General features: G+C 30.2%; 2 protein-coding genes and 1 pseudogene across 3 annotated transcripts; 1 reads left to right on the top strand and 2 right to left on the bottom strand.

The window, feature by feature from the left end:
* The first annotated feature begins 858 nt into the window (after positions 1-858).
* Positions 859-7181, top strand: LOC145579331 (cytochrome P450 87A3-like). Of its 2 annotated transcripts, XR_014099124.1 has the most exons (8): positions 859-1067; positions 2686-3007; positions 3967-4116; positions 4219-4470; positions 4556-4648; positions 5399-5477; positions 6518-6914; positions 7073-7181. XR_014099124.1 is itself a non-coding variant. In XM_081636573.1 (7 exons), the coding sequence occupies exons 1-7, from the start codon at positions 859-861 to the stop codon at positions 6661-6663; spliced, it is 1251 nt and encodes a 416-aa protein (XP_081492699.1). In that variant the 3' UTR covers positions 6664-7024. The 2 variants fall into 2 exon arrangements, 1 of the variants encoding a protein (XP_081492699.1); XM_081636573.1 differs by lacking the exon at positions 7073-7181 and having other exon boundaries at positions 6518-7024.
* Positions 7182-14721: 7540 nt separating this feature from the next.
* On the bottom strand, positions 14722-16726 carry LOC145578154 (beta-amyrin 6-beta-monooxygenase pseudogene; annotated as a pseudogene).
* A 1836-nt stretch (positions 16727-18562) lies between these two features.
* LOC145579330 (phospholipase A1-IIgamma-like) lies at positions 18563-20006 on the bottom strand. Its single transcript, XM_081636572.1, has 2 exons — positions 19389-20006; positions 18563-19183 (listed from the first exon to the last, which is right to left on the bottom strand). Exons 1-2 carry the CDS (start codon positions 20004-20006, stop codon positions 18563-18565), a joined length of 1239 nt encoding a protein of 412 aa, XP_081492698.1.
* Positions 20007-23062: the final 3056 nt, after the last annotated feature.

The following is a 23062-nucleotide window of genomic DNA, read 5'->3' as shown; positions in this document are numbered from 1 at the left end:
AAATAGGAGGGATAAATAATAAAAATAAACACAAAGTTACGTATGTGCGAGGTTACCTATTTAAGGGTTACTCGGTCGGTCAAAGGTTACTCAAACAGTCAGGGATTACTTAGTCAGGGTTACTCAATCGGTTGGGAGTTACTTGCTTATTAGTGTTTTGATGTGTGGCAAGCCACACAAAAAACGCGTTGTTAAAAAAAATAGTATAAGCGGGGTTAGTAGAAGAGGAAAATAATAAAATAATAATGAGTCCTTAACAAAAAATAAAGGGTTGCAATCATAGTGATACAAAATGGAAAAAAGAAAGTGTTTGTGATTATTAGGAAACAGAGGTATTACAAAGTATATGGAACAATTCATATTCTCAAAATTTGACTAAAGCCTTGTTCACTTGACCTTAAAAAATAATATTTAGTAAAAATAATCTCAGTTCTGTAAAAATAAGTTCAATTCAGTAAAAATAATTTCAGTTCAGTAAATATAAGTTCAGTACAGTAAAAATAATTTCACTTCAGTAAAAATTAGTAACTTTAAAGAAGAGTAACAATAAAAATTCAGTAAAAATAATTTCAGTTCAGCAAAAATAATTTCAATTCAGTAAAATTAATTTCCATTAACTAAAAATAAGGTGAAGTGAATAGGGCTTAAATATGATCCCCATTAATCTTGGTTATTAAAGAGGGTGCAAGTTGCTTTCCTGCTGTACAACTTACAAGTTAGTTGTACAAGTTACAAAACGTGATACGTCATATCTTTCTATATAAAGTGGCTTCAACAAGTGCAGCAAAGAACAAGATACAAGCTATATTTTGTCTTTAGCTCTTTCTTGTCTTTTTTATTTAAAATAAAGCTTAAGATATGTCTCTGATTGTAGTGAGCCTGGTAGGGGTGGCGATCATAATAAGCATCACACATTATTTGCTCTATACAAGGAAGAAACCATCAACATACAGCGGCGAACTTCCCCCGGGTTCAATGGGTTTGCCATTTCTTGGTGAAACACGTCAATACTTTACCCCGTATGCTTCCTTTGACATTCCTCCCTTTGTCAAACAACGGGTGCTCAGGTAATTTATATATATATATATATATATATATATATATATATATATATATATCTAAACTTTTAGCCAGATCACGAGGCAGCGACACTTGACATTTCAACTTTTCGTCAAGTGTCGCGCCACGTTGGATAGATTTAAATAAACTTTATAAGATAAAAGAAGTTAGTTTAAAATTCTATTTAGATTGAATTTTAGGATAAAATTGTTATGTTAGAGTTTTATTTTTGATAAAATATCAATATTTTAGATTTACAAATTGAATTATAATTTTATTCAAAAAAATTATCAAATTATAATTCTAAAAACTTATCAAAAACATTTATTTTTTATATCATAATATTTTTTTGAGCGAAGGAAGTAGTTTAAAGCGTTAAATATACTTCACAATCCAATAGCATTTTATTACTATGTAGACCTGTCAATTAGGGTCGGGTCTTGAGTCATTTCGGATTGGGTCACTTCAGGCTACGAGTCAAGAAATGTTCAACCCTTACCCAAAGTTTTGGATTCGGGTCAACCCAACTGGCTTTGAACATTTATTTTATTTAATTATTTTTTTGCTATTTTTTTTATTTTTTTAATGTATTAAATTAAATCGAACATTTCCACCAGCATTATTATTAGTCATTAGATGCCTATTAGATAGCAAATCGTCACAAAAGCACATTAATTCCTAAGTAATTATGTATCAATGATATATTTTAAAATTTGACATATAAATTAAAAATTGATCTTAAAATTCAATAAACAACCAGGGCATAACTATATATATATATATATATATATATATATATATATATATATATATATTTCTCTTTTATTTTTAGTGTTAAGAGAGTCACAAGAACAGGGGTGAGAATTGACTCCAAGATATCTTGAGACCGAAAAAGAAACTCTAACCACTTGAGTTGTCCCTCATTCTCAAATTATTTAGATATAATATTGTAACAAACTAACAGTATACTTAATGGTGATTTACCACAAGTAAAATAAAGTACAAATGAGTAAAAATAAAAACAAAATATTAAACAATTACTCTCTGTAGTATTTGATTAATATACTTCCTCCATTCAAGAAATTGCACCATTTTACGTTAAAAGGAAAATTCACAAATATTTAATTAACTATACCATTTAAGGAAAAAAAACAATTCTTTGCAATCATACTCTTATTTTTAATACATAGTTGTTACTTCGGTTAATGCTTCTAAAGTCTAAACTTATGGACAAATTCTCATGTAGTCCGATCCCCCAATACACCCTGGCCTGTTTATTGATCTCTCTTTCCTTTTCCACTATTATATCTAAATTCTTGTGCACTCTATATCCCCATGGTGCAATTTATTATCATTTATTAGTAAAAATAATATAAACTTTATACGACTATTTAAAAATCATACATTAAAATAAATCCAACATCATTTATTATTTATTAACATATTGTATATTTTACCAAGAAAAATTGTAACAGCAGTACTAAATTCAAAGCATGTTACTATATATTCAGAAACGGTGTCATTAGCTATTAGCGGTATAATGTGACTTTGAGGTGTTGCGATACAAAGTGTGTGCAACGACCAATAAACTAATAAGCGTGGTTTACTAATTGACGTTATTGTCAGGTATGGTTCAATATTCAAAACAAGTTTAGTTGGGACACCACTGATAATATCAGCGGATGCAGAACTTAACCACATAATCTTTCAACAAGAGGGTCAAGCTTTTGAAAGTTGGTATCCAACCACATTCACACAAATATTTGGACCCGAAAATCTTAGCACCTTAAAAGATATCATGTACAAATACCTTAAAAACATGGTGCTAAGTTTGTTTGGTCCTGAGAGCCTCAAAAAGATGATATTTGAAGTTGAAGATGAAGTATTAACCCATCTGAATCAGTGGTGCGACATGGACACAGTTGAGCTCAAAGACGCGACTGCTAAGGTACGCTATTGATTACTACGAAACATCTTTATTATACACTACTCATGCAATTCGATCAAATCAAAGCTTAATTAGTGGGTAACTCACCTTGTGACTTTGATGTCAAAAATTTAAGCCCACAAACTAAATTTGCTTAGGAGTAGGGAGGTTCCCTTTTCTCCTCCCCCTACCTCCACTCTACTCTTAAATTGCGTAGTTGGACTAATTAACTATAATTTGTGAAGGTACTAGTTTGGTAGGATAATTCATCTTTTATATATATATATATATATATATATATATATATATATATATATATATATATATATATATATATATATATATATATATATATATATATATATAGTTTTATGACTTTTGACTACCAAATTTTTTTAAAAATGGACTGCTGAGATTATTTGTTTTTTTATTTATTTTTAATTAGTAATCTTAATTAAAAAATAATTTTAAAATTATTTCAAATACATTTTTATTTCTAAAAAATTATTTTTTTATATTTCCAAAATTTTGGAAATAAAAAATATATATACTTCCTCCGTTTCTTTTTACTTGCAACACAGCCTTGTGGCACGTGTTTTGAGGTTGGGTTTATGTAATGTAAACGGATAAATTATTCATTATAAATTTTACAAATGATACTTAACCCTATTCTAATCTTCGTGTAAAAATTATATTGATTAAATCGCTCGTTTACTCTTAATAATCATCTCCTAAAACTGCGTGTCTAAAAGGTGTGTTGCAAGTAAAAGAAAACGGAGGAAGTAAAAAATAATTAAAAAAATGATTTTTATTTAAAATTATTTATTAAAAATAATTCAAAAAATAAATCAACTCTGCAGTCCATTTTAAAAAATTATGGCAGTTAAAAGTCATAAGACTAAATTAGAATTAAAAACTATTCAAATGTTTCTTATCCATTTATCATGAGTTTGTAGTAATTTCTATGATACATCATGCAGATGATTTTCAATCTAACAGCCAAAAAGCTAATTAGTCATGATGCCGAAAGCTCATCAGAGAATCTAAGGGAGAACTTCGATGATTTTATCAAAGGATTGATCTCTTTTCCTTTGAACATTCCTGGCACAGCATATCACAAGTGCTTACAAGTAAATTACATTAACTACTTTCTTTGCATTCCATTTCGCCTCGACCTTGTAATCTCTTGCTAAGTATGAATCGTTGAATCTGCCAATTCAATGTAAATTTAGGGAAGAAAGAAGGCAATGAAAATGTTGAGAAAGTTGCTCCAGGAAAGAAAGATGAAGCCTAGGAAACTTAATGAAGATTTTTTCGATTACGTACTCGAGGAGCTATCGAAGGAGGGAACACTCCTAACAGAAGGGATTGCTTTGGACCTAATGTTTGTGCTTCTCTTTGCGAGTTTTGAGACTACCTCTACTACTCTTACTTTAGCCATCAAATTGCTTACTGATAATCCTCTTGTGCTACAAAAACTTACGGTAAGGTTTATTTTTTTTCTTTAATTTGACCTAATCGAGTAAGATATTTACAGTTGAATTTACACACAAGCGAACTAATTCACAGGAAGAGCATGAGATGATTCTCAAGAGTCGTGAAAATGCATCGGATACTGGCCTTTCATGGAAAGATTATAAATCTATGACTTACACTTTCATGGTAATGTTTATTTTATTTAATTTTCTTTTTTCTTTACTTGTGTTAGTCAATACTATCTGTTTGGTAAATTATAAAAGTTTACCGAAAGGATTGTTTTTTATGAGAAACAACTTAATAAAAAAAAAAAGGTTGTAAGAAACTATCTAATTAAAGATAAAATGTTATAACCTCTGTTGACCAAACTTCCGGCATTGACCCACCTCTAAACACCCTTGAAACGATCAAGAGGGTTTGTTTTCAAGGTGGTAAGACTATTTTCAAGGTGGTTTAGGGATAATCCGAGTTATTGGGGTTGTTTCGTGTTACGAGATACTAATTCCGGTGGTATTTTGAGGTGAGTCAACGGTAGAAATCCGGTCTAGGTAGTATTTTACAATAGTTTACCTTTTATTAGATAGTTTTTTAAAATAATTTTTTTTATTTTTTTTATTAGGTAGTTTCTACAAAAAAATTCTTACCGAAACTGTACAAATATATAATCCCTTCCTATTTTTAGTTTACCTGAAAATCCAAAATCAATCAATAGTTGTAGTAAATTAGAATTGAGATAATCCAAAATAATGATTAAACCCATCTTGAGATATCCGAATCCGAATAAACTTCAACTATTACTAAATATAACTTGTACTTTAAGTTAACCTTGAATTAATTGTTTGCAATTGGGACAAATATAAACCGATATCCTGTCGGTTGATGGTATATGTGATTAATGCTTAATAATTATTTTTTGTAAAATGTTATTATATCCAGGTCATCAACGAAACACTAAGGCTGGCAAACATAGCTCCTGTTATTTCCAGAAAAGCAATAAAAGACGTCAGCTTCAAGGGTATGCATCAACCATGCATGGCATTATTAATTAATGAATTATTATCAATCATTATTAGATATACTACGTACTCTATTATGTACTCCCCTCGGACGGGCCTCCGTCCCTTATCTACATGTCTATATCCCATTTTTTACGGGAATTAACGAAGTTAGATATTCCTTAAAACCCATGATTGAAAAGTACAAATGTGCATGTGGTGTTAGAGATAGAAAGAGAGAAAGAAAAGGTAGTTTGTGTTAAAGAGATAGAGAGAGAAAGTGTTGGAAAATGATGTCAAAAGTACAAAAAAAAAAAAAAAAACCGAAAATTGATGATAACTCATCTAAAAGAGAGAATATCAACAAAAAGTACATTATTTAAATAGAAATAGACATGTTTTAAAATCCTAAAAAGGAAAGTAGGCATGTAGATAAAAGACGGAGGGAGTACTACTATGTAAACAATTACTCCCTTCGTCTCCCAAAACTTCAACCCTTTTGGATTGATTTCGCGGTTATTAAAAAATTTAAGTAAAAAAAAAAATAAAAACATATTGTAAAGATAAATTTGCATGGGGTTTGTAAAAAACTAGAAAGATAAAATATTAAAAATTCATGAAAAAACAAAATTTTATTTGGGGAAGCTAAATATGCACAAATATTATTGTAAATTGGTGGGTATTTTAATGCAAATGGGTCGATTATTTTGGGACTAAAATTAGGCCAAAAGGGTCGAAGTTTTGGGGGTGGATGGGATAATATGCAATAAATCGTGTTATATTATTACTTATTAGTGACCACTTGTTAGATTTTTTCATTGACACACGCCATTATGTAATACTTCGTATATAGACAATTATTATGCAATAAATCGTGTTATATTATTAGTGAGTCAGTGACCACTTGTTATATATTTTTTTATTAGATAAGACAATTATATTTAGAAGTTGCACTCATTTCTTTAGTATTATTAATCATTATTTTTATGTATTATTATGATATGCATGTACTAATAAATATCCTATTGAGACATATAATAAACATTAGTGGATAATGTAGGTTATACCATACCAGCTGGTTGGCCTGTCATGGTTTGCCCTCCGGCCGTACACTTGGACCCTTCCATCTATGAAAACCCCCTTGAATTCAATCCGTCGAGATGGGAGGTACGTATCATACCTTATCATTCTATTGAATTGCTTTAATTATTCGTCGTTGAATATTAGAATATAAATAATAACAAAAGTATTAGAGCCTTGGTCCAAATAACGATTTAAAATAACTAATTATACGAGATAAGTTGCATTGATGTTGAATTGAATTTATAGGGAAGAGAAGTACATGGAGCAACCAAACATTTCATGGCTTTCGGGGGAGGTATGAGATTTTGTATCGGTGCAGATTTTAGCAAGGTGCAAATGGCTGTGTTTCTACACTACTTAGTTACCAAGTATAAGTCAAAAATCATACTATAATATATGAATTGCATTTTTGTGGATGGAGAATAGTTTTAACTACATACTTATTAAGATTTTTTTTTTTTTTTTTTTTTTTTTTTTTTTTTTTTTTTTTTTTGACATTGGATAAATCTTACATATATAAATGAAATTTCAGGTGGAAGGCAATAAAAGGAGGGAACACCATTCGGTCTCCAGGCTTACAGTTTCCTGATGGCTTTCATGCTAGTTTTGCTGCGAAAAGCTCGTCCACAAATTAAAGAAAGAAAAAAAAAATATAATGTTACAATATAATTTGTTTTAATAAACATGTTTTCATCATCAAAATTTTCACAATTATACAATTGTATGTACACGTGTCATAAATAAGATGTATCGTAATTCTTCTTTTGTCAATCGAAGGGCAATCACAAGCTTTTTGGGCAGCGATAAGCCCATATATCTCTTTACGCTTTAATCATACTTTAAAATTGAAAATGACTTTTGAATGGCTACAATATAATTGTGGCCATTATATTAGATTAAATCTCAGCTTTTTATCTATTTTGACTAATATAAGCCGTTGATTTAGATGACTACTTAAAAAAAAAAAAAAGTAGTTTTTAGATTCAGTTTCTCCTCAATAATTTGATCCATAATCCTCTCTCTTTTGGAATCTTTCTTTCTTCGTTTAGAATTTAGATGTTAAAGGAGTATGCTAAATTAATTTACAAAGGAGATAAACGTTGCGGTAATTTTTTATGGAAATAAAAACTTGAATATGTTACTAAAGATCTGAATTGGAATAACAACTTCAATGGCATATATTATATTGTAAGCTTTGCCCCATTAAAGCAAAATGAGGAGGATAGGGATCCAATGAACGCTGTAATATCATCAAGAAACTTGCAAGTTGCGGCATTAATATGAGATCGAAAAGATTGCAGATGAAATAGTTTAAAGAACCTTTTTTTTTAATCAGTTTTTTAAAAAGTCAACTTAAATCCTCAACCAACGGTTTGTATTAGTTAAAATAAATGAAGGGTTGAGATTTAATCTAATATAATGACTATAATATTATTCTAGCTATTTGAAAACTGTCCTGTAATACAAGTATCTATTTTCCTAAGGAAATCAATTTTAAGGACAGGTGTCTTCTGTATTGTAGAGTTTCTAATCCAACAAGTGGTAAAAAGCAAAACAATAAGGACGTTGAACAATATGGGCAGTTTCAAAATAGAATGTCCAAGAGCCGTCAAAAAAAAAAAAAAAAAAAAAAGAGAGAGAGAAAATAAAAACTGAAGTATAAGAAAGTGATTTGGATTGCATCCAGATCATCTTGTAAAGCCTAGCCAGCCCATATATGTGTATGCCACAGCCCATTCTTGCGTAACCCGAAACATTACACACAATTACGCACGCCTCACAAGTCACAATATTAAAAGTTTATTTAGAATAGAGCCAATAAAAGGTCGTTTTGTGTTCATGTTTAATCTCGTGGCAATTTCGTATTGTTCATAAAATCTATCAAAAACTATGTAAAATATAAGATAATTGCATAATTTAACCATTTTATCTAGACAAGTTGTGTTCGGGTTGATTTCGTATCGTGTCATGTCGGCTTCGTGTTTTCTCTGAGTAACTTCGTGTGTGTCGTGTCGGTTTCGATCGTGTTGTCGTGTCATGTTGATTTCGTGTTTTCTCTCAATAACTTCGTGAACATGTCGTGTCGGTTTCGATCGTGTTGTCGTATCGTGTTAAAAATTGTTAGCTTTAATTTAGAACATTTTTTTAGAAGTTAGAACAACGCTAAATCTCATACATTGTGAAAAAGTGCAAAGTTCAGACTTATACTACTAAAGATCAGAGTTGATTAGTTGGATCTTTTGGAATGGGTTTAACCATCCATTTTATTGCCTGGTTAGAGACTTTTTAGGTTAGAAATCTCATGCTAAAAGGCAAAAGGTTTCTAATGACGCCTCTTGTCTTCATACCCCTAAAGTCATATACTTATCTCACCCTTTAAGATTTACATTTCTTTATACAATATATTAATGAAGTGTAGAAACCATTTCAACAGGTAAACCAAATAATATCAAAATAGTATTGTAACACTAACACTTGTTTATTCTTTCAATTAACGAGTATGCCATTAGTTGCAACTACTTTGGGCTCAATTAAAGAAAGAATAAATATGGTGTCAATATATTTATTCTTTCAATTAACGGGTATTGTAGCACCAAAAAGACTTACTTGGACCTGGTCCACAATAATATTATTGTGGACCCGAAATTTATATACACGCAACTGACATTATATTAAACATAGTGACCCTTATTTTTAACATAGTAACCTTATTTTTAACATAGTAACCTTTATTAAAACTTTTATAACGTTTAATATTATTGTGAACTTGAATACGACGTTATAACTCTAATTTTAACATAGTGATCTTTTTTATTCATATTGACCAGTATATAAAATATTTCATTAAAAAATTAACCTCTTATAGCCTATATATTACTAAAATGAATTTTATTTCAACATAGCGACCTTATTTTTATTATAGTGACTTTTTTTTTTTATTAATAAAACAACCATAATTTCTCTAATATTAGTGGTCTACAATAAATTAGTGTGAACCAAGTTTATTTAAGAATTTGTGTTGTAGCACTATATATATTCTTTCAATTAACGGTATGTATGTAATTTTTTTTTTTTTTTTTTTGAATAAAGGTATGTATGGATTCTAAATCTCATACTCATCCAACATCACAATACGCGCTGCTCAAACTTTCTATTAACGGGCTTGCGATTAGTTGCTAATTTTTTTTTTTTTGTGGAGGCAGATGCACGATGCTCCGTGTATCCATTTTTTTTAAAAAGACGAAATGAACGTATAGTTGTTCAGTAAAAAATATATAGTTATTTTATAAAGAACATCACATGTAGTGGTTTAACTTGTTTTGTAATGAACATATATATAGTTGTTTTGTAAAAAAGACACACACACACACACACACACACACACACACACATATATATATATATATAAACTACAAAATTAAGTCAATATAGCAACAATTAAATTTTGTTGTTATTCACCAAAAATTCGTTGCCAACTCTAGTTAGCAACGGGTTGGAAACAAAAATTTGTTGTTGCTAAAATGCTTGTTGCCATGGGATTTTGGCTACCAGTTGCAAAACAATTTCGTTGCAATATTGCATGCATTTCAATATAGTTTCCATGATGGTTGCCGTTCTTGGTACATTTGTTGCCAACTTTGACAACAGATGACCATTGGTTATTGCTAAAAGTAGCAACAAATTATTAATGTTAGTTCCTAAAAATAGCAACAAATTATTAATGTTGGTTCCTAAAAATAGCAACAACTTATTAATATTGGTTCCTAAAAATAGCAACAAATCATTAATATTGGTTGTTATCAACACTACGAGACAGAAACCTGATCTTTATTAGCGAATCAGTTCAACCCGATCCCTCTACCAATCCGAAACCTCACTCGGGTCAATTCGCAAAGCTTTGCATGTAAGGCTATTTGAATCTTCAGTTACAAGAATCGCAATTGGTAGGAGTCTAACCTGTGACCTCAAGGTAACATGGTGAAACTCTTACCAACTATACCAAGTACTATTTGTTTACTTCTATGCACATAATAGATAATATATGAACGAAAGATTAGAGACAAAATTGAAAATTTTATCTCTAAATTAGGGAGAAATCAAAAATTCGTCTCTAAATTAGAGACGGAATTGAAATCCGTCTCTATTTGATGTTATTATAGCAACAAATAATAAGAAGAGTACCTCCAATGGCAAAAAATATAAAAGTGGCCTGCATATAGATTGACAACAACTATAATACAACTTGTTCCAATGACAATAAACTAGAATTTGATATCAATATAGCAACAAATAATAAGAAGAGTATTTCCAATGGCAACAAATAAAAATTTCGTTGTCATTGTAAATGGCAACAAATAAAAAAATTCGTCATCATCTAGCAATAATAGTTTAGAAGACTTATTTCTAATGACAACAATTCAAAAATTCATTGTCTTTCTTTGTTTCTAAATCAATACAAATAAAATATTAGTTGTCATAATTTGTTGCTATATGGCAACAAGACAAAAATATGATGCCATCTAGTAACAACTAGTAAGACAATTTGTTTTAAACAGCAACAAATCAAAAACACATAGCTATTAATTATTAAAAAGTAAAGCATAAAACGTCGCTATTAATTAAGCAATGAAAAAACTTATTTTCGTTGCTATTTAACAACGTTCTAAAATTTGTTGCCAAACTTAGTTGCTAAAAAGCTTTTATTTTTGTAGTGATATATATATAAAGAAAAAACATTTATAATATTAATAAAGAACATGATAATATAATGTAATGAACATTATTATTATTCAACCACCATAATCCAAAGACAAAATTCAAAGAACATTTTAAAATAAACAATTAACATTATATCACAAATAAATATACATTTTGACAATCAAAGAACATTGAGATAAAAGAACATTATTTAACAGCATGTTCATTTTCACTTTAGGTATATGTTTATTGTTTTTAACAGTATGTTCTTTTCACTCTATGTATATGTTCATTATATTTTAATTGTATGTTCTTTTCATAGTAACTATATATATGTTCATTAAATTTCTATAATAATGTTAATTTCACTTTATAGAATATGAAAAAGAATTTTTTACTGTATTTTAATGTACATTGTATTATTTAGTATAACTTTTTCTGAATTTGTTTATTTGCTTGCTTTCTTTTTTTCAAAATGTAATAATTGGTCAGTTTTCTTCAAGAATTTCATATTATTTCTCATTGCAACACCAAAACCACATAAATCACAAATTAATTCCCCCCCCCCCCAAAAAAAAATGTAACCAAAAATATATTACAATTTTCAACCAAATTTATAAAAAACCACCACTTGAACTCAAAATAAACAAGTATGAATGTCGAATCTGATCTTACCTTTCATTTTTGTTTTTCATCTTACATCAAAAAGTTCGAAATTCACGAATTTTTTCTTAGGGTATGATAAATTTGAAGCGACTTTCAGTTTTTTTTGGAAAAGAAATCTTCTAGAGAGAGAAAACTTCTAGAGAGAGTATATAATTTGAAATTACTGTATGGTTTTTCCTTTTTTACAAAACTAAAACTCAAAATAACTCATGTACATTAGAATTGAACAATATGTTCTTTTCTATAGCCATGTACATTATGATATAACATGATGTACATTCCACTTTTTTTAAAAACAAATGCGTTTTGCAACAGATGCACCATGCGGATCGTGCATCTGCTACAAGAGCCACAGATTGTTAGTTGCAGCTACTTTCAAATTACTTCATCTAATAAACTAGGCAGGCTCACATGATAAGGAAAAAAGAATAAATTGTGATTTGATGTTCATAAGCCTTCAAGCCAATATAGTCAAACCATTTTTGAAGACAATTTGTGAGAAAGGTCCTTTTAAGCAGACCTTTTTATTATTAAGGTCATTTTATAAGAAAAATAGATGGCACAAAAGGTCCTTTTATCGCAATACTAAAAATTGGGGTTTTTGCGACCGCCACGCTAAAATAGCAAAAACGGTCGTTGAAATTAATAACGGTCGCAATGGGGTGGTTGTTATTCTCTTGGTCGCAAAAATTCATAATTACGACCGATTGACGGTCGCAGATTTTTTGCGACCGTTTCTTTTATTTTCAACGACCGGCACCAAAACGGTCGCAAACCAATTAATTGCGACCACGCAAATCTCAATATTTGCGACCGCTATAGGCGATCGCTAAAATTTTTTAAAAAATATAAAAAAAATATATTGTAAACAAACGCTACCTACTTGCCTACAATACACAAAGCCCACTATTTCCCACCCGAAACCAAGCAACTCCACCCTCCTCTACCCACCACCAACGCCCACCTTAACCTCTACCAACCACCACCGCTCACCCCAAATAACCTCTACCCACCACCATCGCCCACCCTACAGTATCCAAAAAAATACCCCAAAAAATTTAATTTATCACATAATTATAAAAAAATCACAAAATCACCATATATCGATATTAAACAAACCATCAACATAAATAAAAAAAAATCACAAAATCACCATTTAAAATTAAACCCACAACAATAAACAATCCACGAAATTTTCGTATGAACTACATAAATAACAAAAATCATACTAAAATTCGTATAAAACAACCCCACAAATCAACAAAACAACATATTAACATCAACAAATTAAAAATTAAACCCAAAAATAACAAAATTCAAACAGGAATTCGTATGAACATCAACAAAAATCAAACCCAAAAATCGAAAAAAACTCGAACAAAATTCGTGTGAACATAAATACATAAATTTATGAAATAAAACTGCAAACATCGAAAATAAACAAAACACAAACAACATTTTAAGGAAATCAACATACCTTTTCAAATAATTCTTCCTCTTTGCGTTTATATGGTCAAATTCCACCATAAAAACTCCAGATCTGAAATTTTTATGGTTGAATTTGACTAAAAACACCATAATTATTCGTTTGTTGACGAAAATCTGAACACTCAAGTTCGTGTCTTGAAGAAAATCCGAAGAAAATGAAAAAATGAAGGAAAAAAAAGAATGAAAATGGAAGAGAAAGAGAATTCTGATGCGAATGTCGGTGATGAGAACGAAAAAGAGATGTGAGAAGAAAGAGAAAGGAAAGAAAAGAAGGAGAAAGGAAAGAGGAGATAGAGGGGCGTAAGAAAGGAAAAGAATGAGATGGAGGTGAAAGAGAAGAGAGAGAAAAGAAGCAGGAGAGATGAGCGGCGAGTGAGAAGAAAATTAGGTTTTAGGGTTGATGGGGTATCCTTTTATGCCTTTTTAAGCCCTTTTACGACCATTTCTAGCGGTCGCAAAATAATTATTTTAATTTTGAATTATTTTAAACCGTTCAAACATCCTTGCGACCATTTTAAAAGCCAAAAACGGTCGCAAAACGGCGCACATTTGCGACCACCTTTTAAACGGTCGTAAAATTGCGACCGCATCGAATTCGGTCGCAAATTTCTTATTTGCGACTGTTTTTTTGACGGTCGTAGAAAAATGGTCGCAAATTAACCGAATTTTAGTAGTGGCACACTTAGGTTGTGACGAGGGTCCTTTGACTGGATTCCGACAATTGATCTTTTTTTCCGACAAAAAAAAAAAGTCATGTGCCTTGCACAAAAATCTATTTTTCCCCTTTTCCCCCGCCTTTTCCTTTATTAAACCCTAATTTCTTAATCATCAACCTCAACAGTTACACAAACCCTATTTTGTAAATAAAAATCATCAAACTTCGATTCTAGTCCCTCGTATTAAAATTGAAGGCAATTGAAGACAAATCGAGCAAGGTATAATGGGGGAAAAATGGGAAAAAAGGATTTTAAGTGGTCACGTGCAACACACGAGACTTTTTTAGCCGGATAAAAAAAGTCAATGGTCGGAATCCAGTCAAATGACCCTCACCACAACCTAGGTGCGATAAAATTAAAAGACTTTTTGCGCCACCTTTTTTTTTTTTAAAAAAAAAAAAAAAAAAGACCTTTACAACAAGAAGACCTACTTAAAAGAACCTTTCTCACAAATAGCTTTAGTAAAGTAGCTATTTCAGTAAAATATATCACAATTGAACCCCTTGATATCAATTAGAAGGTTTTATTTCACCATGAGAATATCTAAAAAAAACATACATACACTATAACTTGATCTGGTGTTATTATATCAGATTTCTATATTCTAATCATTCTAATGAGGTAGAAGGCGAATTCGGAGGCCTTCAACAGACACTGGATCTGGAGTATAGATTAATTTTTCATCAGGATTAGCTTTTGACAATCTAAATCGAGTTACAACGTTGTGCAAAAATACAAGGATCTTAATTCGAGCATACTCATTACCATAACACATATGTTGCCCTTTTCCAAAGGGTACAAATATATTAGGCTGCATTGTGGCTTCAAATCTTGAAGGCTCAAACTTTTCTGGGTTTGGAAAATACTTTGGATCCTTGTGAGTTGAATAAAAATTCCAGTGAACCTATTTAATCAAAGCACAACAAATAGTCCAAAAGAATAATTATCAGAATTATATGATATAATATGTACGTAAATCATTTTTTTTTTCGGTAATTTTATTAATATTTCTTAAGATACTTCGAAATAGTTTAGTACGAGTAATAGGACTTTTTTGTGAAGAACTACCTTATATAAGTCAGTTTATGTGAAAAACTACCTTATTAAAAAAATGTTGTAAGAAACTACCTTTTAAACGATAGATGTTGTAAGAAACTATCTTTTAAAACAATTAATGTTGTAAAAAGGTACCTTTTGCCGAATTATTGCATTGAATAAGAGACGTTTAATCACCTATTTTCAATCATTTAATTTTCTCCTTTTTCCACCCAATATCTCCATAGCCCCCTTATAACCCCTAATTCTCCTTCTCTTTCATTGTTAAATTAAGCACATGGTAGCAATTTACAATATTTAGTTTTTATAAGGTAGTTTCTTACAACAATTTTTTTAAAAGGTAGTTTTTCACAAAATTTGATTTATATAAGGTAGTTTTTCACAAAAAGTCCTTAGTAATATTATGGTATGTCTTAGCTAGTTTATTAGTTTTGCACAAGTGCATTACCATCATGGCATGACACTTTCATAAAATTGACTTCTTTTTTAATTGATACATTTTGACTATGTTTCAAAATGACTTTTTATGACTTTGACAATTACCAATTAAAAGAAAAAATTATGGTTGAATATATATATTGGTAAATCAAACATAATAAAAGAAACGTGTCAACTTAAAATGAGAGGAGAAAGTATATTTCTGGAAAGCTTTAATGTAATTGAATTTCTTTCTTCTACTCAATTTCATACCTTCCATCCCTTTGGGATTGTGAAGCCGGCATAAGAGAGGTCAGTTATGGCCTCTCTAAAACCTCCGGGTGCCGGTGGTATTAGTCTCATAGATTCACATACCACATTCCAAGTGTACTTCATTTTTTGAATATCCTTCCAAGTTAATAGCTCCCCTTTCCTTTTTGATTTTGCAATCGCCAATTGTTCTTGTGATAGAAGATACATGTAGCAAAACAAACAAACACATACAATCAACCCAAAAAATAAGGGTTAGGAATCAGAACTAAACAATAGTTAGTAGAAAATATGTTATGTTCAATTCTCTCATGATCAAAGTGTAACACTTAAAATAAAATGGACGGACTATATCTATTGCAAATTTATGTATATTATTGCAACAACATACCTTGTAAAACTCTAGCATAAACATGGGGATATTCGGCAAGGTGACTAATTACAAATGTGATGGCACTGCTTGAAGTATACAATCCAGCAAACAAGACACCAAGAATTAGACCGGCTAACTCGTCATCTTCAAAAGCCACGCCTTCTTTAATCGAAGTCCTTAGCACTCGAGTCAATAGGTCGTCTTGAATCTCTTGATCGCGATTATTCATACCATTTTCTAACAATGCCAATTTCCTCTTTCTAATTAAATCAATAATCTTGTCTCGGACAGCTTTCGACGCCTTCATAGCTCGATTATATTGCGTACCAGGCAAATTCACAGGCACGGACATAAGCCCTTTAACCAAAGTATTAAAATGTTCAGCTAATTCCTTCACTTGATCTATCTCATGGAAGTTAAACGACAAGAGACAAATGAGTTCAAAGGTGAACTCTTTAGATAAAAATTGAACCTTTACTTCGTCGTAAGGCACCCAATACATCTCTATATGATCTCGTGTCTTTGAATCCATAACATGAATATATTGTTGCAAGGACTCAAGCTTAAGGAAGTTAAGTAATTGCTCAACAAATAATTTAAGCGATGGGACATCGCGATTAATAGATTTCAAAGAGAGAGCTTTCACAAAGGTGTGAGGTAACCAAGGCTTGAATTTGTCTTCATTTGAATATATGAACTTGTTACCTAATGGACCACAAAAGACCGCGATTTTTTCCCCTGCCAATGAGTTTGGAAGACATAATGAAAGTTTTTTACCATCCGATCACGTATAAATTCAGCAGGGCGTCGGACATAATGTAAGGTTTCACCAAGAATCGGCCTAACTCAAAAAAAAAAAAAAAAAAAAAAAAAAAAAAAAAAAAAATAAAATAAATAAAACCAAGAATCGGCCAGCCGGTTTTACCCGGAGGAAGGTCTGTGCTAGGCTTGACCTTCCTAGATTTACGAAAGAAGAGAAGGAAAATTGTAAAGACAAGTCCTAAGAAAATAATTGAAGTCATTATGCTCTTGTTATTCAATTTTGATTATGTGTAGGTGATCTTTAGTTGGATAAATAGTATACTAGATAAACTAGATCATGTTGAATTTATTTAAATGTAAATTTTATAAAAAAAAATAAAAATTAAAAATTAAAAAAATAAAACAAATAAATAATAAAATCTTTATTTTTTGTACTAATACTCAATTTGAACATATATAATAATTCATCAGATTGATATTCTTCACGGTTTGTAAGGTAATCCAATCCCATAGAAATGTTACTTCTTTAAGTTTTAAAAGAAATTGAGACTTATTTGTGCATGTTTTTATCATGAACTAACTGGATCATTGGCATGAGTTTAGGGAAGCACATTTGCCATGATATGGCATGAAGCCTACTAACTTTTGCTACACGGAAATGGTGGCTAGAAAATTGATTTTCTTCTTTTGCGTTTGATGCATGTCATGTGTTTGATTGTTGTGCATTAATTATTATATTATTGATGCATGCATTAACAATATATCGTTGTAGTATGATTGAAAACATTAGTGTTCAAAGTGGTGTATTAGATACCCTTCAACACAAAGATCTTAAGAAAAAAAGGATATTCATCGATTTCATAAAAATTACAAGTTAAAATGATTAATTAAAATAGACAGTTAAATAGAATAATACAAAATTATAATAAATATTCCAATTTAAATATCAATAAAGAAACTTTCATGAATTCTTCATATATGCATATCCAAGTATCCAACTAACTTGTTCCATTAATAACAAAATGGGCTTGGTTGATCCAAAGCCCAACAAATAGGAGTGCCAGTCCAATAACAAGCTCAAAGGAGATTCTTTACTAAAACCAACAAAAGCAACTCCTATAGCTTAAAAGGCGCTTTTTTCTTAGTGTATTTCAGCACATAACTCTTATATATTTACAAAATATATAGAAGGGCAAAAATGTAAATTTGACAAGCTTTTGGAAAAAGCTGACTCTATAGTGGTACATTATAATGTACCATTATATACGATTATGCATGTATAATATACTATAAAAGTATAAGTTGTCTAAATAGTACTTTTTATGTAGTATTATGCATGTAGTGATACCTTTTACCATCCTATAAGTTGAACATTTTTCCCCAAAATACTTGCCATTTGTCACCTATTATTTATACATGTAATGATACATGTTCCATCCTATACGTTTGCTAAACTAATAGAAGCTATGCGTTAAGGGTTAATCTTTTTTTCTTTCTTTAAATTTAATGTCGAACAATTCACATATGCGCAACAAATGGGGTTTCAATATTGATGGCGGTTAACTAGAAGCTACATTCAAAGGTCAAAGTCTTCATCATCATCCATCTCTCGATCCATTAATACCCAAGATCCATCCGACCGTTGGACCATGCCCCTATTCTTCAATATCCACCAATCAACAGGGATGAGGAACTCATTCTTTAAATTATCCCAATGTTTATTTACTAATGAAATGTCACGATCTACAACCAATTCGAACGCTTTCTCACCACGTTGAGATCCTGCAACGCCGTGCAAGTAGATCTCCGAGTTGTGCCAAGTAACGACATTTCCGGGAAACTTCAAGTACGGTGACCTAGTTGTGTCGATGACCAACTCCTCTCCGACATGGACATAGTCAATAGGCGGGTAGTGTGGTACGACGTCTAGGGCGTTACGTACCCTTAAGATCTTAAGATTGTCATATTTTAAAAAGAACTTTAAAAAATTGGCATCTCCAACTCGAGGACTAGCAAATACTATGGCTGTTACTAAGCATGATTTTCCAGGGGAGCTTTTAGGCTTGTTAAGGTTGTTAACAACAATATCAGCCGCGTTTAGTGTAGCTTGTGCTGCTCCCATACTATGGCCTGTTATTGTTATACTAACCTCTTCATTCTTGTATTGTTCCATTAGGTTTCGAATCTCAAGTAGAACCTATATTAAATCCATCCAAGAATATGACATAATAAGTACATATCGAGATAAATTCAATAAGATTTACATGACTATACTTTTCTTTATGCAATCACGTATAGAAGACAGTCAACAAAATACATGTGAATAATGTCAAAATGAATAGTGAGCAAACTTTATAAATATTATGTATCAAAAAAGAAGTTCAAATGACTAATAATCTTACCTGATTTCTAGCACTAGTTTTGTTAAATGGGGATTTAGGGTCATCCGACGTATAAATTGAGTACCATCCTTCATGTACCTTAGGCTCATCACCTACATCATCGTCTCCAAGAATATCGGAAACCGGAACTAGACGAAATTGCAAGTTATTAACCCACTCCAACGACTGAATACTCCCTCTCCAAGCAATAACAATGTCTCTCCTCCCTAATAATTCCACAGACTCGTCCTCTGCCACCGCCACGTACCCTATAAAATTGGACTCTTTACTCCATGCCTCCCTAGACCATGACTTAAAAATGAAGGCATCAGGCAAATCTATCCCTGAAGTTGCATACAAGAATCTTGTAACGCGATACTTGTACCGATTTCCATTAGCTAGACCAACGTTTGAGAAGAAATTTTTCTTGGAAAAAAAACTACTACCAGCATATTTTGATTTTTTTGAGCTATTGAAAGTATCATAGGTTGATTGAGAAATTTCTCCGTAATGAATGATGTATCTTCGAAGATCGATATCGAGGGGATCTAAGAGGCCTTCCCAATTGTTTTCACCACTTAATTTTTTCCATGTTTTTGCAATGTGATGAGAAGAGTTCATCTTTCTGTTTTTTTCCATGGCTAAATTTACTTGCTTATTGAAAAAAATAATGTATATATTGGAACTACTTAGATTTATGCATAATTTATGCAAGTGTTTGAGCAATTGAGGTTGTACATACTAATATATAGTCAACAAATTGATCATGTGAGTTCAAAAGCATATACTGTTCGTCATATATGAATTCATTTTTTGTCATAGCATGATCAAAAGCATATACTGTTCGTCATTTATATGAGTATCGTATGAACATATGGAAAAAAAAGATGTATAAAATGGATATATCATGCATTGCACGACACACTCAATGAGGTTGGTAATGACACTTTTTGTTTGAAGTTTATGCTATTGCGTGCAATGTTCCGTTCATTTTGGTTATATATAACTTGAATTTCTTACATGGAAACGTATATACTTTGAATTTCTCATCATATATTATGTGGAATAATATTTTTATCATATTTAGTTGACAGACTATTTTTACAAAATCAATTTTTTAGGGGGGTGCAATTATAAAGTCAATTATAAGTTGATACACTTCTCTTCTACCTATATATATATACTATACTAAAACAGGGTACACTAGCTCTAAAATTGATACGTGTTCTTGTTTTAGTTTTTTTCCTTTTTTTTTTTTTTTTTAAGTTGTCTATTGTTAATTTATACTTTGTATATAATTGTCAAAGATTCTATTGATTGCATATTATAAAATTAAACAATCTTCATAATCTATAAAATCTAATATATTTTACAAGTGAATACTGAATATTTTAGTTAAGATTATATTACAGTTTAGTAAAGATATAATTAACTATATATTAAAGGTAGATTATCACTCAAATACACTAATTTTATAAATTACTTTATTTATAAAATATACTACGTAATATACTATCTCTACTTAACCTTAGAAATTGTAAATGGATAGAACTCGGGAAAGCGAGGGTAGTATTAAGTAGCAAATTAATTTTGTAAAAGATGTTGAATAATATTTTTATACTTTAATTATAATAAATAATTTTATATTCTATGTACATAATCTTAAAAAATAAATTTTTTGTTTATATTCTTGTATGGAACTCGATATATGTATTGATTATATAGATCACTCATCTATCACTCAAGTATACTATTCCTTGTATATTTTATAATATTTAATATTCTATCTTTTTCATAGTATGTAATATATTATTAAGTAGAATATTATAGTTATGAAGTGATACATATAATTTATAGAAAAAAAATATATTTATCCTATATTTTACCACTCTATATATAAAATCTATATATTAAAAATCTGTTACAGTTTGGTAAAAGATTGACAAGTGATATTTTTTTCTACAATGATACTTAATAATAGATTATCAATAGCTACAAATTATAAGCATTCTTGACCATTTTATAAAGCTAGAAAATTTTATAATTTAGGCGCTGTTCACTTCACCTTAATTTTAATGAACTTAAATTGTTTTTACTAAAACAAAATTATATTTGTTGAACTTAAATTATTTTTACTGAATTTAAATTAATTTTACTGAACTGAAATTATTTTTATTGATTTTCTATTATAATTTTTCTTTAAGAAAACTGAATTTTACTGAACTAAACTTATTTTTACTTAACTAAAATTATTTTTACTGAACTGAATTAATTTTACTGAACTGAACTTATTTTTACTGATTTGGAATTATTTTTACTAAAAATTATTTTTTTAAGGTGAAGTAAACAAGGCCTTATATTAGTATTAAGTGTGCATAAGAATGATTTTATTTATCTATCGTATATAAACTTGCATAATAGACATAAATAAATGCATATAAAAAAATAATAATATGAGGCATGTAAGTGTATATGTACCACCCTATAAAAAAAAAACTATAATTTTCATTTTTAATATAGATTTTATGGTACTAATTATATATGTGTGTAGCAAACCATCATAGGGTTACTTAGTTAGTGTTATAATGATTACCCAATTAGTGCTATAGTTGTTACTTTCTCAATGTTGTACTTTGTTATTTAAGGATTACTAAATAAGTATAATAAGACTTTGTTCACTTCACCTCAAAGATATAATATTTGGTAAAAATAATTTCAGTTTAATATAAATGAGTTCAATTTGATATATTTAATTTGAGTTTAGTAAAAAGCAATTACTTTAAAGAAGAAATATAATAGAGAAACATAAAAATAAAAAAAAATAAAAAAAAAAATAAAAATTCAATTCAGTAAAATTAATTTAGTTCAGTAATAATAATTTAAGATCAACAAAAATAATTTTATTTCAGCAAATATAAGGTGAAGTGAACAAGGCCTAGAAGTTACTATATTAATATGATAGGAGTTAGTTTGTTAGTGTCATAGGAGTTAATTACTCCCTTTTTTCAGAGGTTTCTCAGTGTGGCAGACCACATAGTGCGGCAGGGGTTACTTGTAGGGTGTTACTGGTTTTGTCAAAGGTTATTTGTAGGTGTTACTTGTATTTTGGGGTTACTTGTATTCTGAGTAACCCCTACAAGTAACCCCTGACCAAACCCACATACCAAATTAGTAACACCTGACCAAAAGCAGTAAGACCATACAAGTAACCCCAGAATACACTATACAAGTAACACCCTGACCAAAACAGTAACACCCTACAAGTAACCCCATAAAACAAGTAACATCTACAAGTAATACCCTACAAGTAACCCCTGCCACACCATGTGTTACTTGTAGGTGTTACTTGTATGTGTTACTTGCATTTTGGGGTTACTTGTAGGTGTTACATGTATGACCAAACCCCCATATCAAATCAGTAACACCTTACCAAAACCATTAAAACCATACAAGTAACCCTAGAATACAAGTAACACTTACAAGTAACACCCTACCCTGACCAAAACCAGTAACACCCTATAAGTAACACTAGAATAAAAGTAATACCCTACAAGTAACCCCTGCCACACCATGTGGCCAGCCACATACAAAAATTTGTACCCTTTTTTTTACAAGCGGTCACACATAAAATATGTTGTAGATTTTGTATATGTCGTCACGAGTGATATATAAGAATGATATGCATTTTTTTCTTC

This window comes from Chenopodium album, chromosome 14 (assembly GCF_948465745.1).
Source record: "Chenopodium album chromosome 14, dcCheAlbu1.1, whole genome shotgun sequence".
NCBI lineage: Eukaryota > Viridiplantae > Streptophyta > Magnoliopsida > Caryophyllales > Amaranthaceae > Chenopodium > Chenopodium album.
This window is presented reverse-complemented; position numbering and strand designations above follow the sequence as displayed.

What these genes read in the sequence shown, in the direction of transcription:
- LOC145579331 (XM_081636573.1), top strand. Translation starts at nt 859, where the DNA reads ATGTCTCTGATTGTAGTGAGCCTGGTAGGGGTGGCGATCATAATAAGC. An exon ending in CATATCACAAGTGCTTACAA is followed by an intron (nt 4,117 to 4,218) that starts GTAAATTACATT and finishes ATGTAAATTTAG; the next exon opens with GGAAGAAAGAAGGCAATGAA. An exon ending in AAAAGACGTCAGCTTCAAGG is followed by an intron (nt 5,478 to 6,517) that starts GTATGCATCAAC and finishes TGGATAATGTAG; the next exon opens with GTTATACCATACCAGCTGGT.
- LOC145579330 (XM_081636572.1), bottom strand. Translation starts at nt 20,006, where the DNA reads ATGGAAAAAAACAGAAAGATGAACTCTTCTCATCACATTGCAAAAACA. An exon ending in AAACTAGTGCTAGAAATCAG is followed by an intron (nt 19,184 to 19,388) that starts GTAAGATTATTA and finishes GATTTAATATAG; the next exon opens with GTTCTACTTGAGATTCGAAA.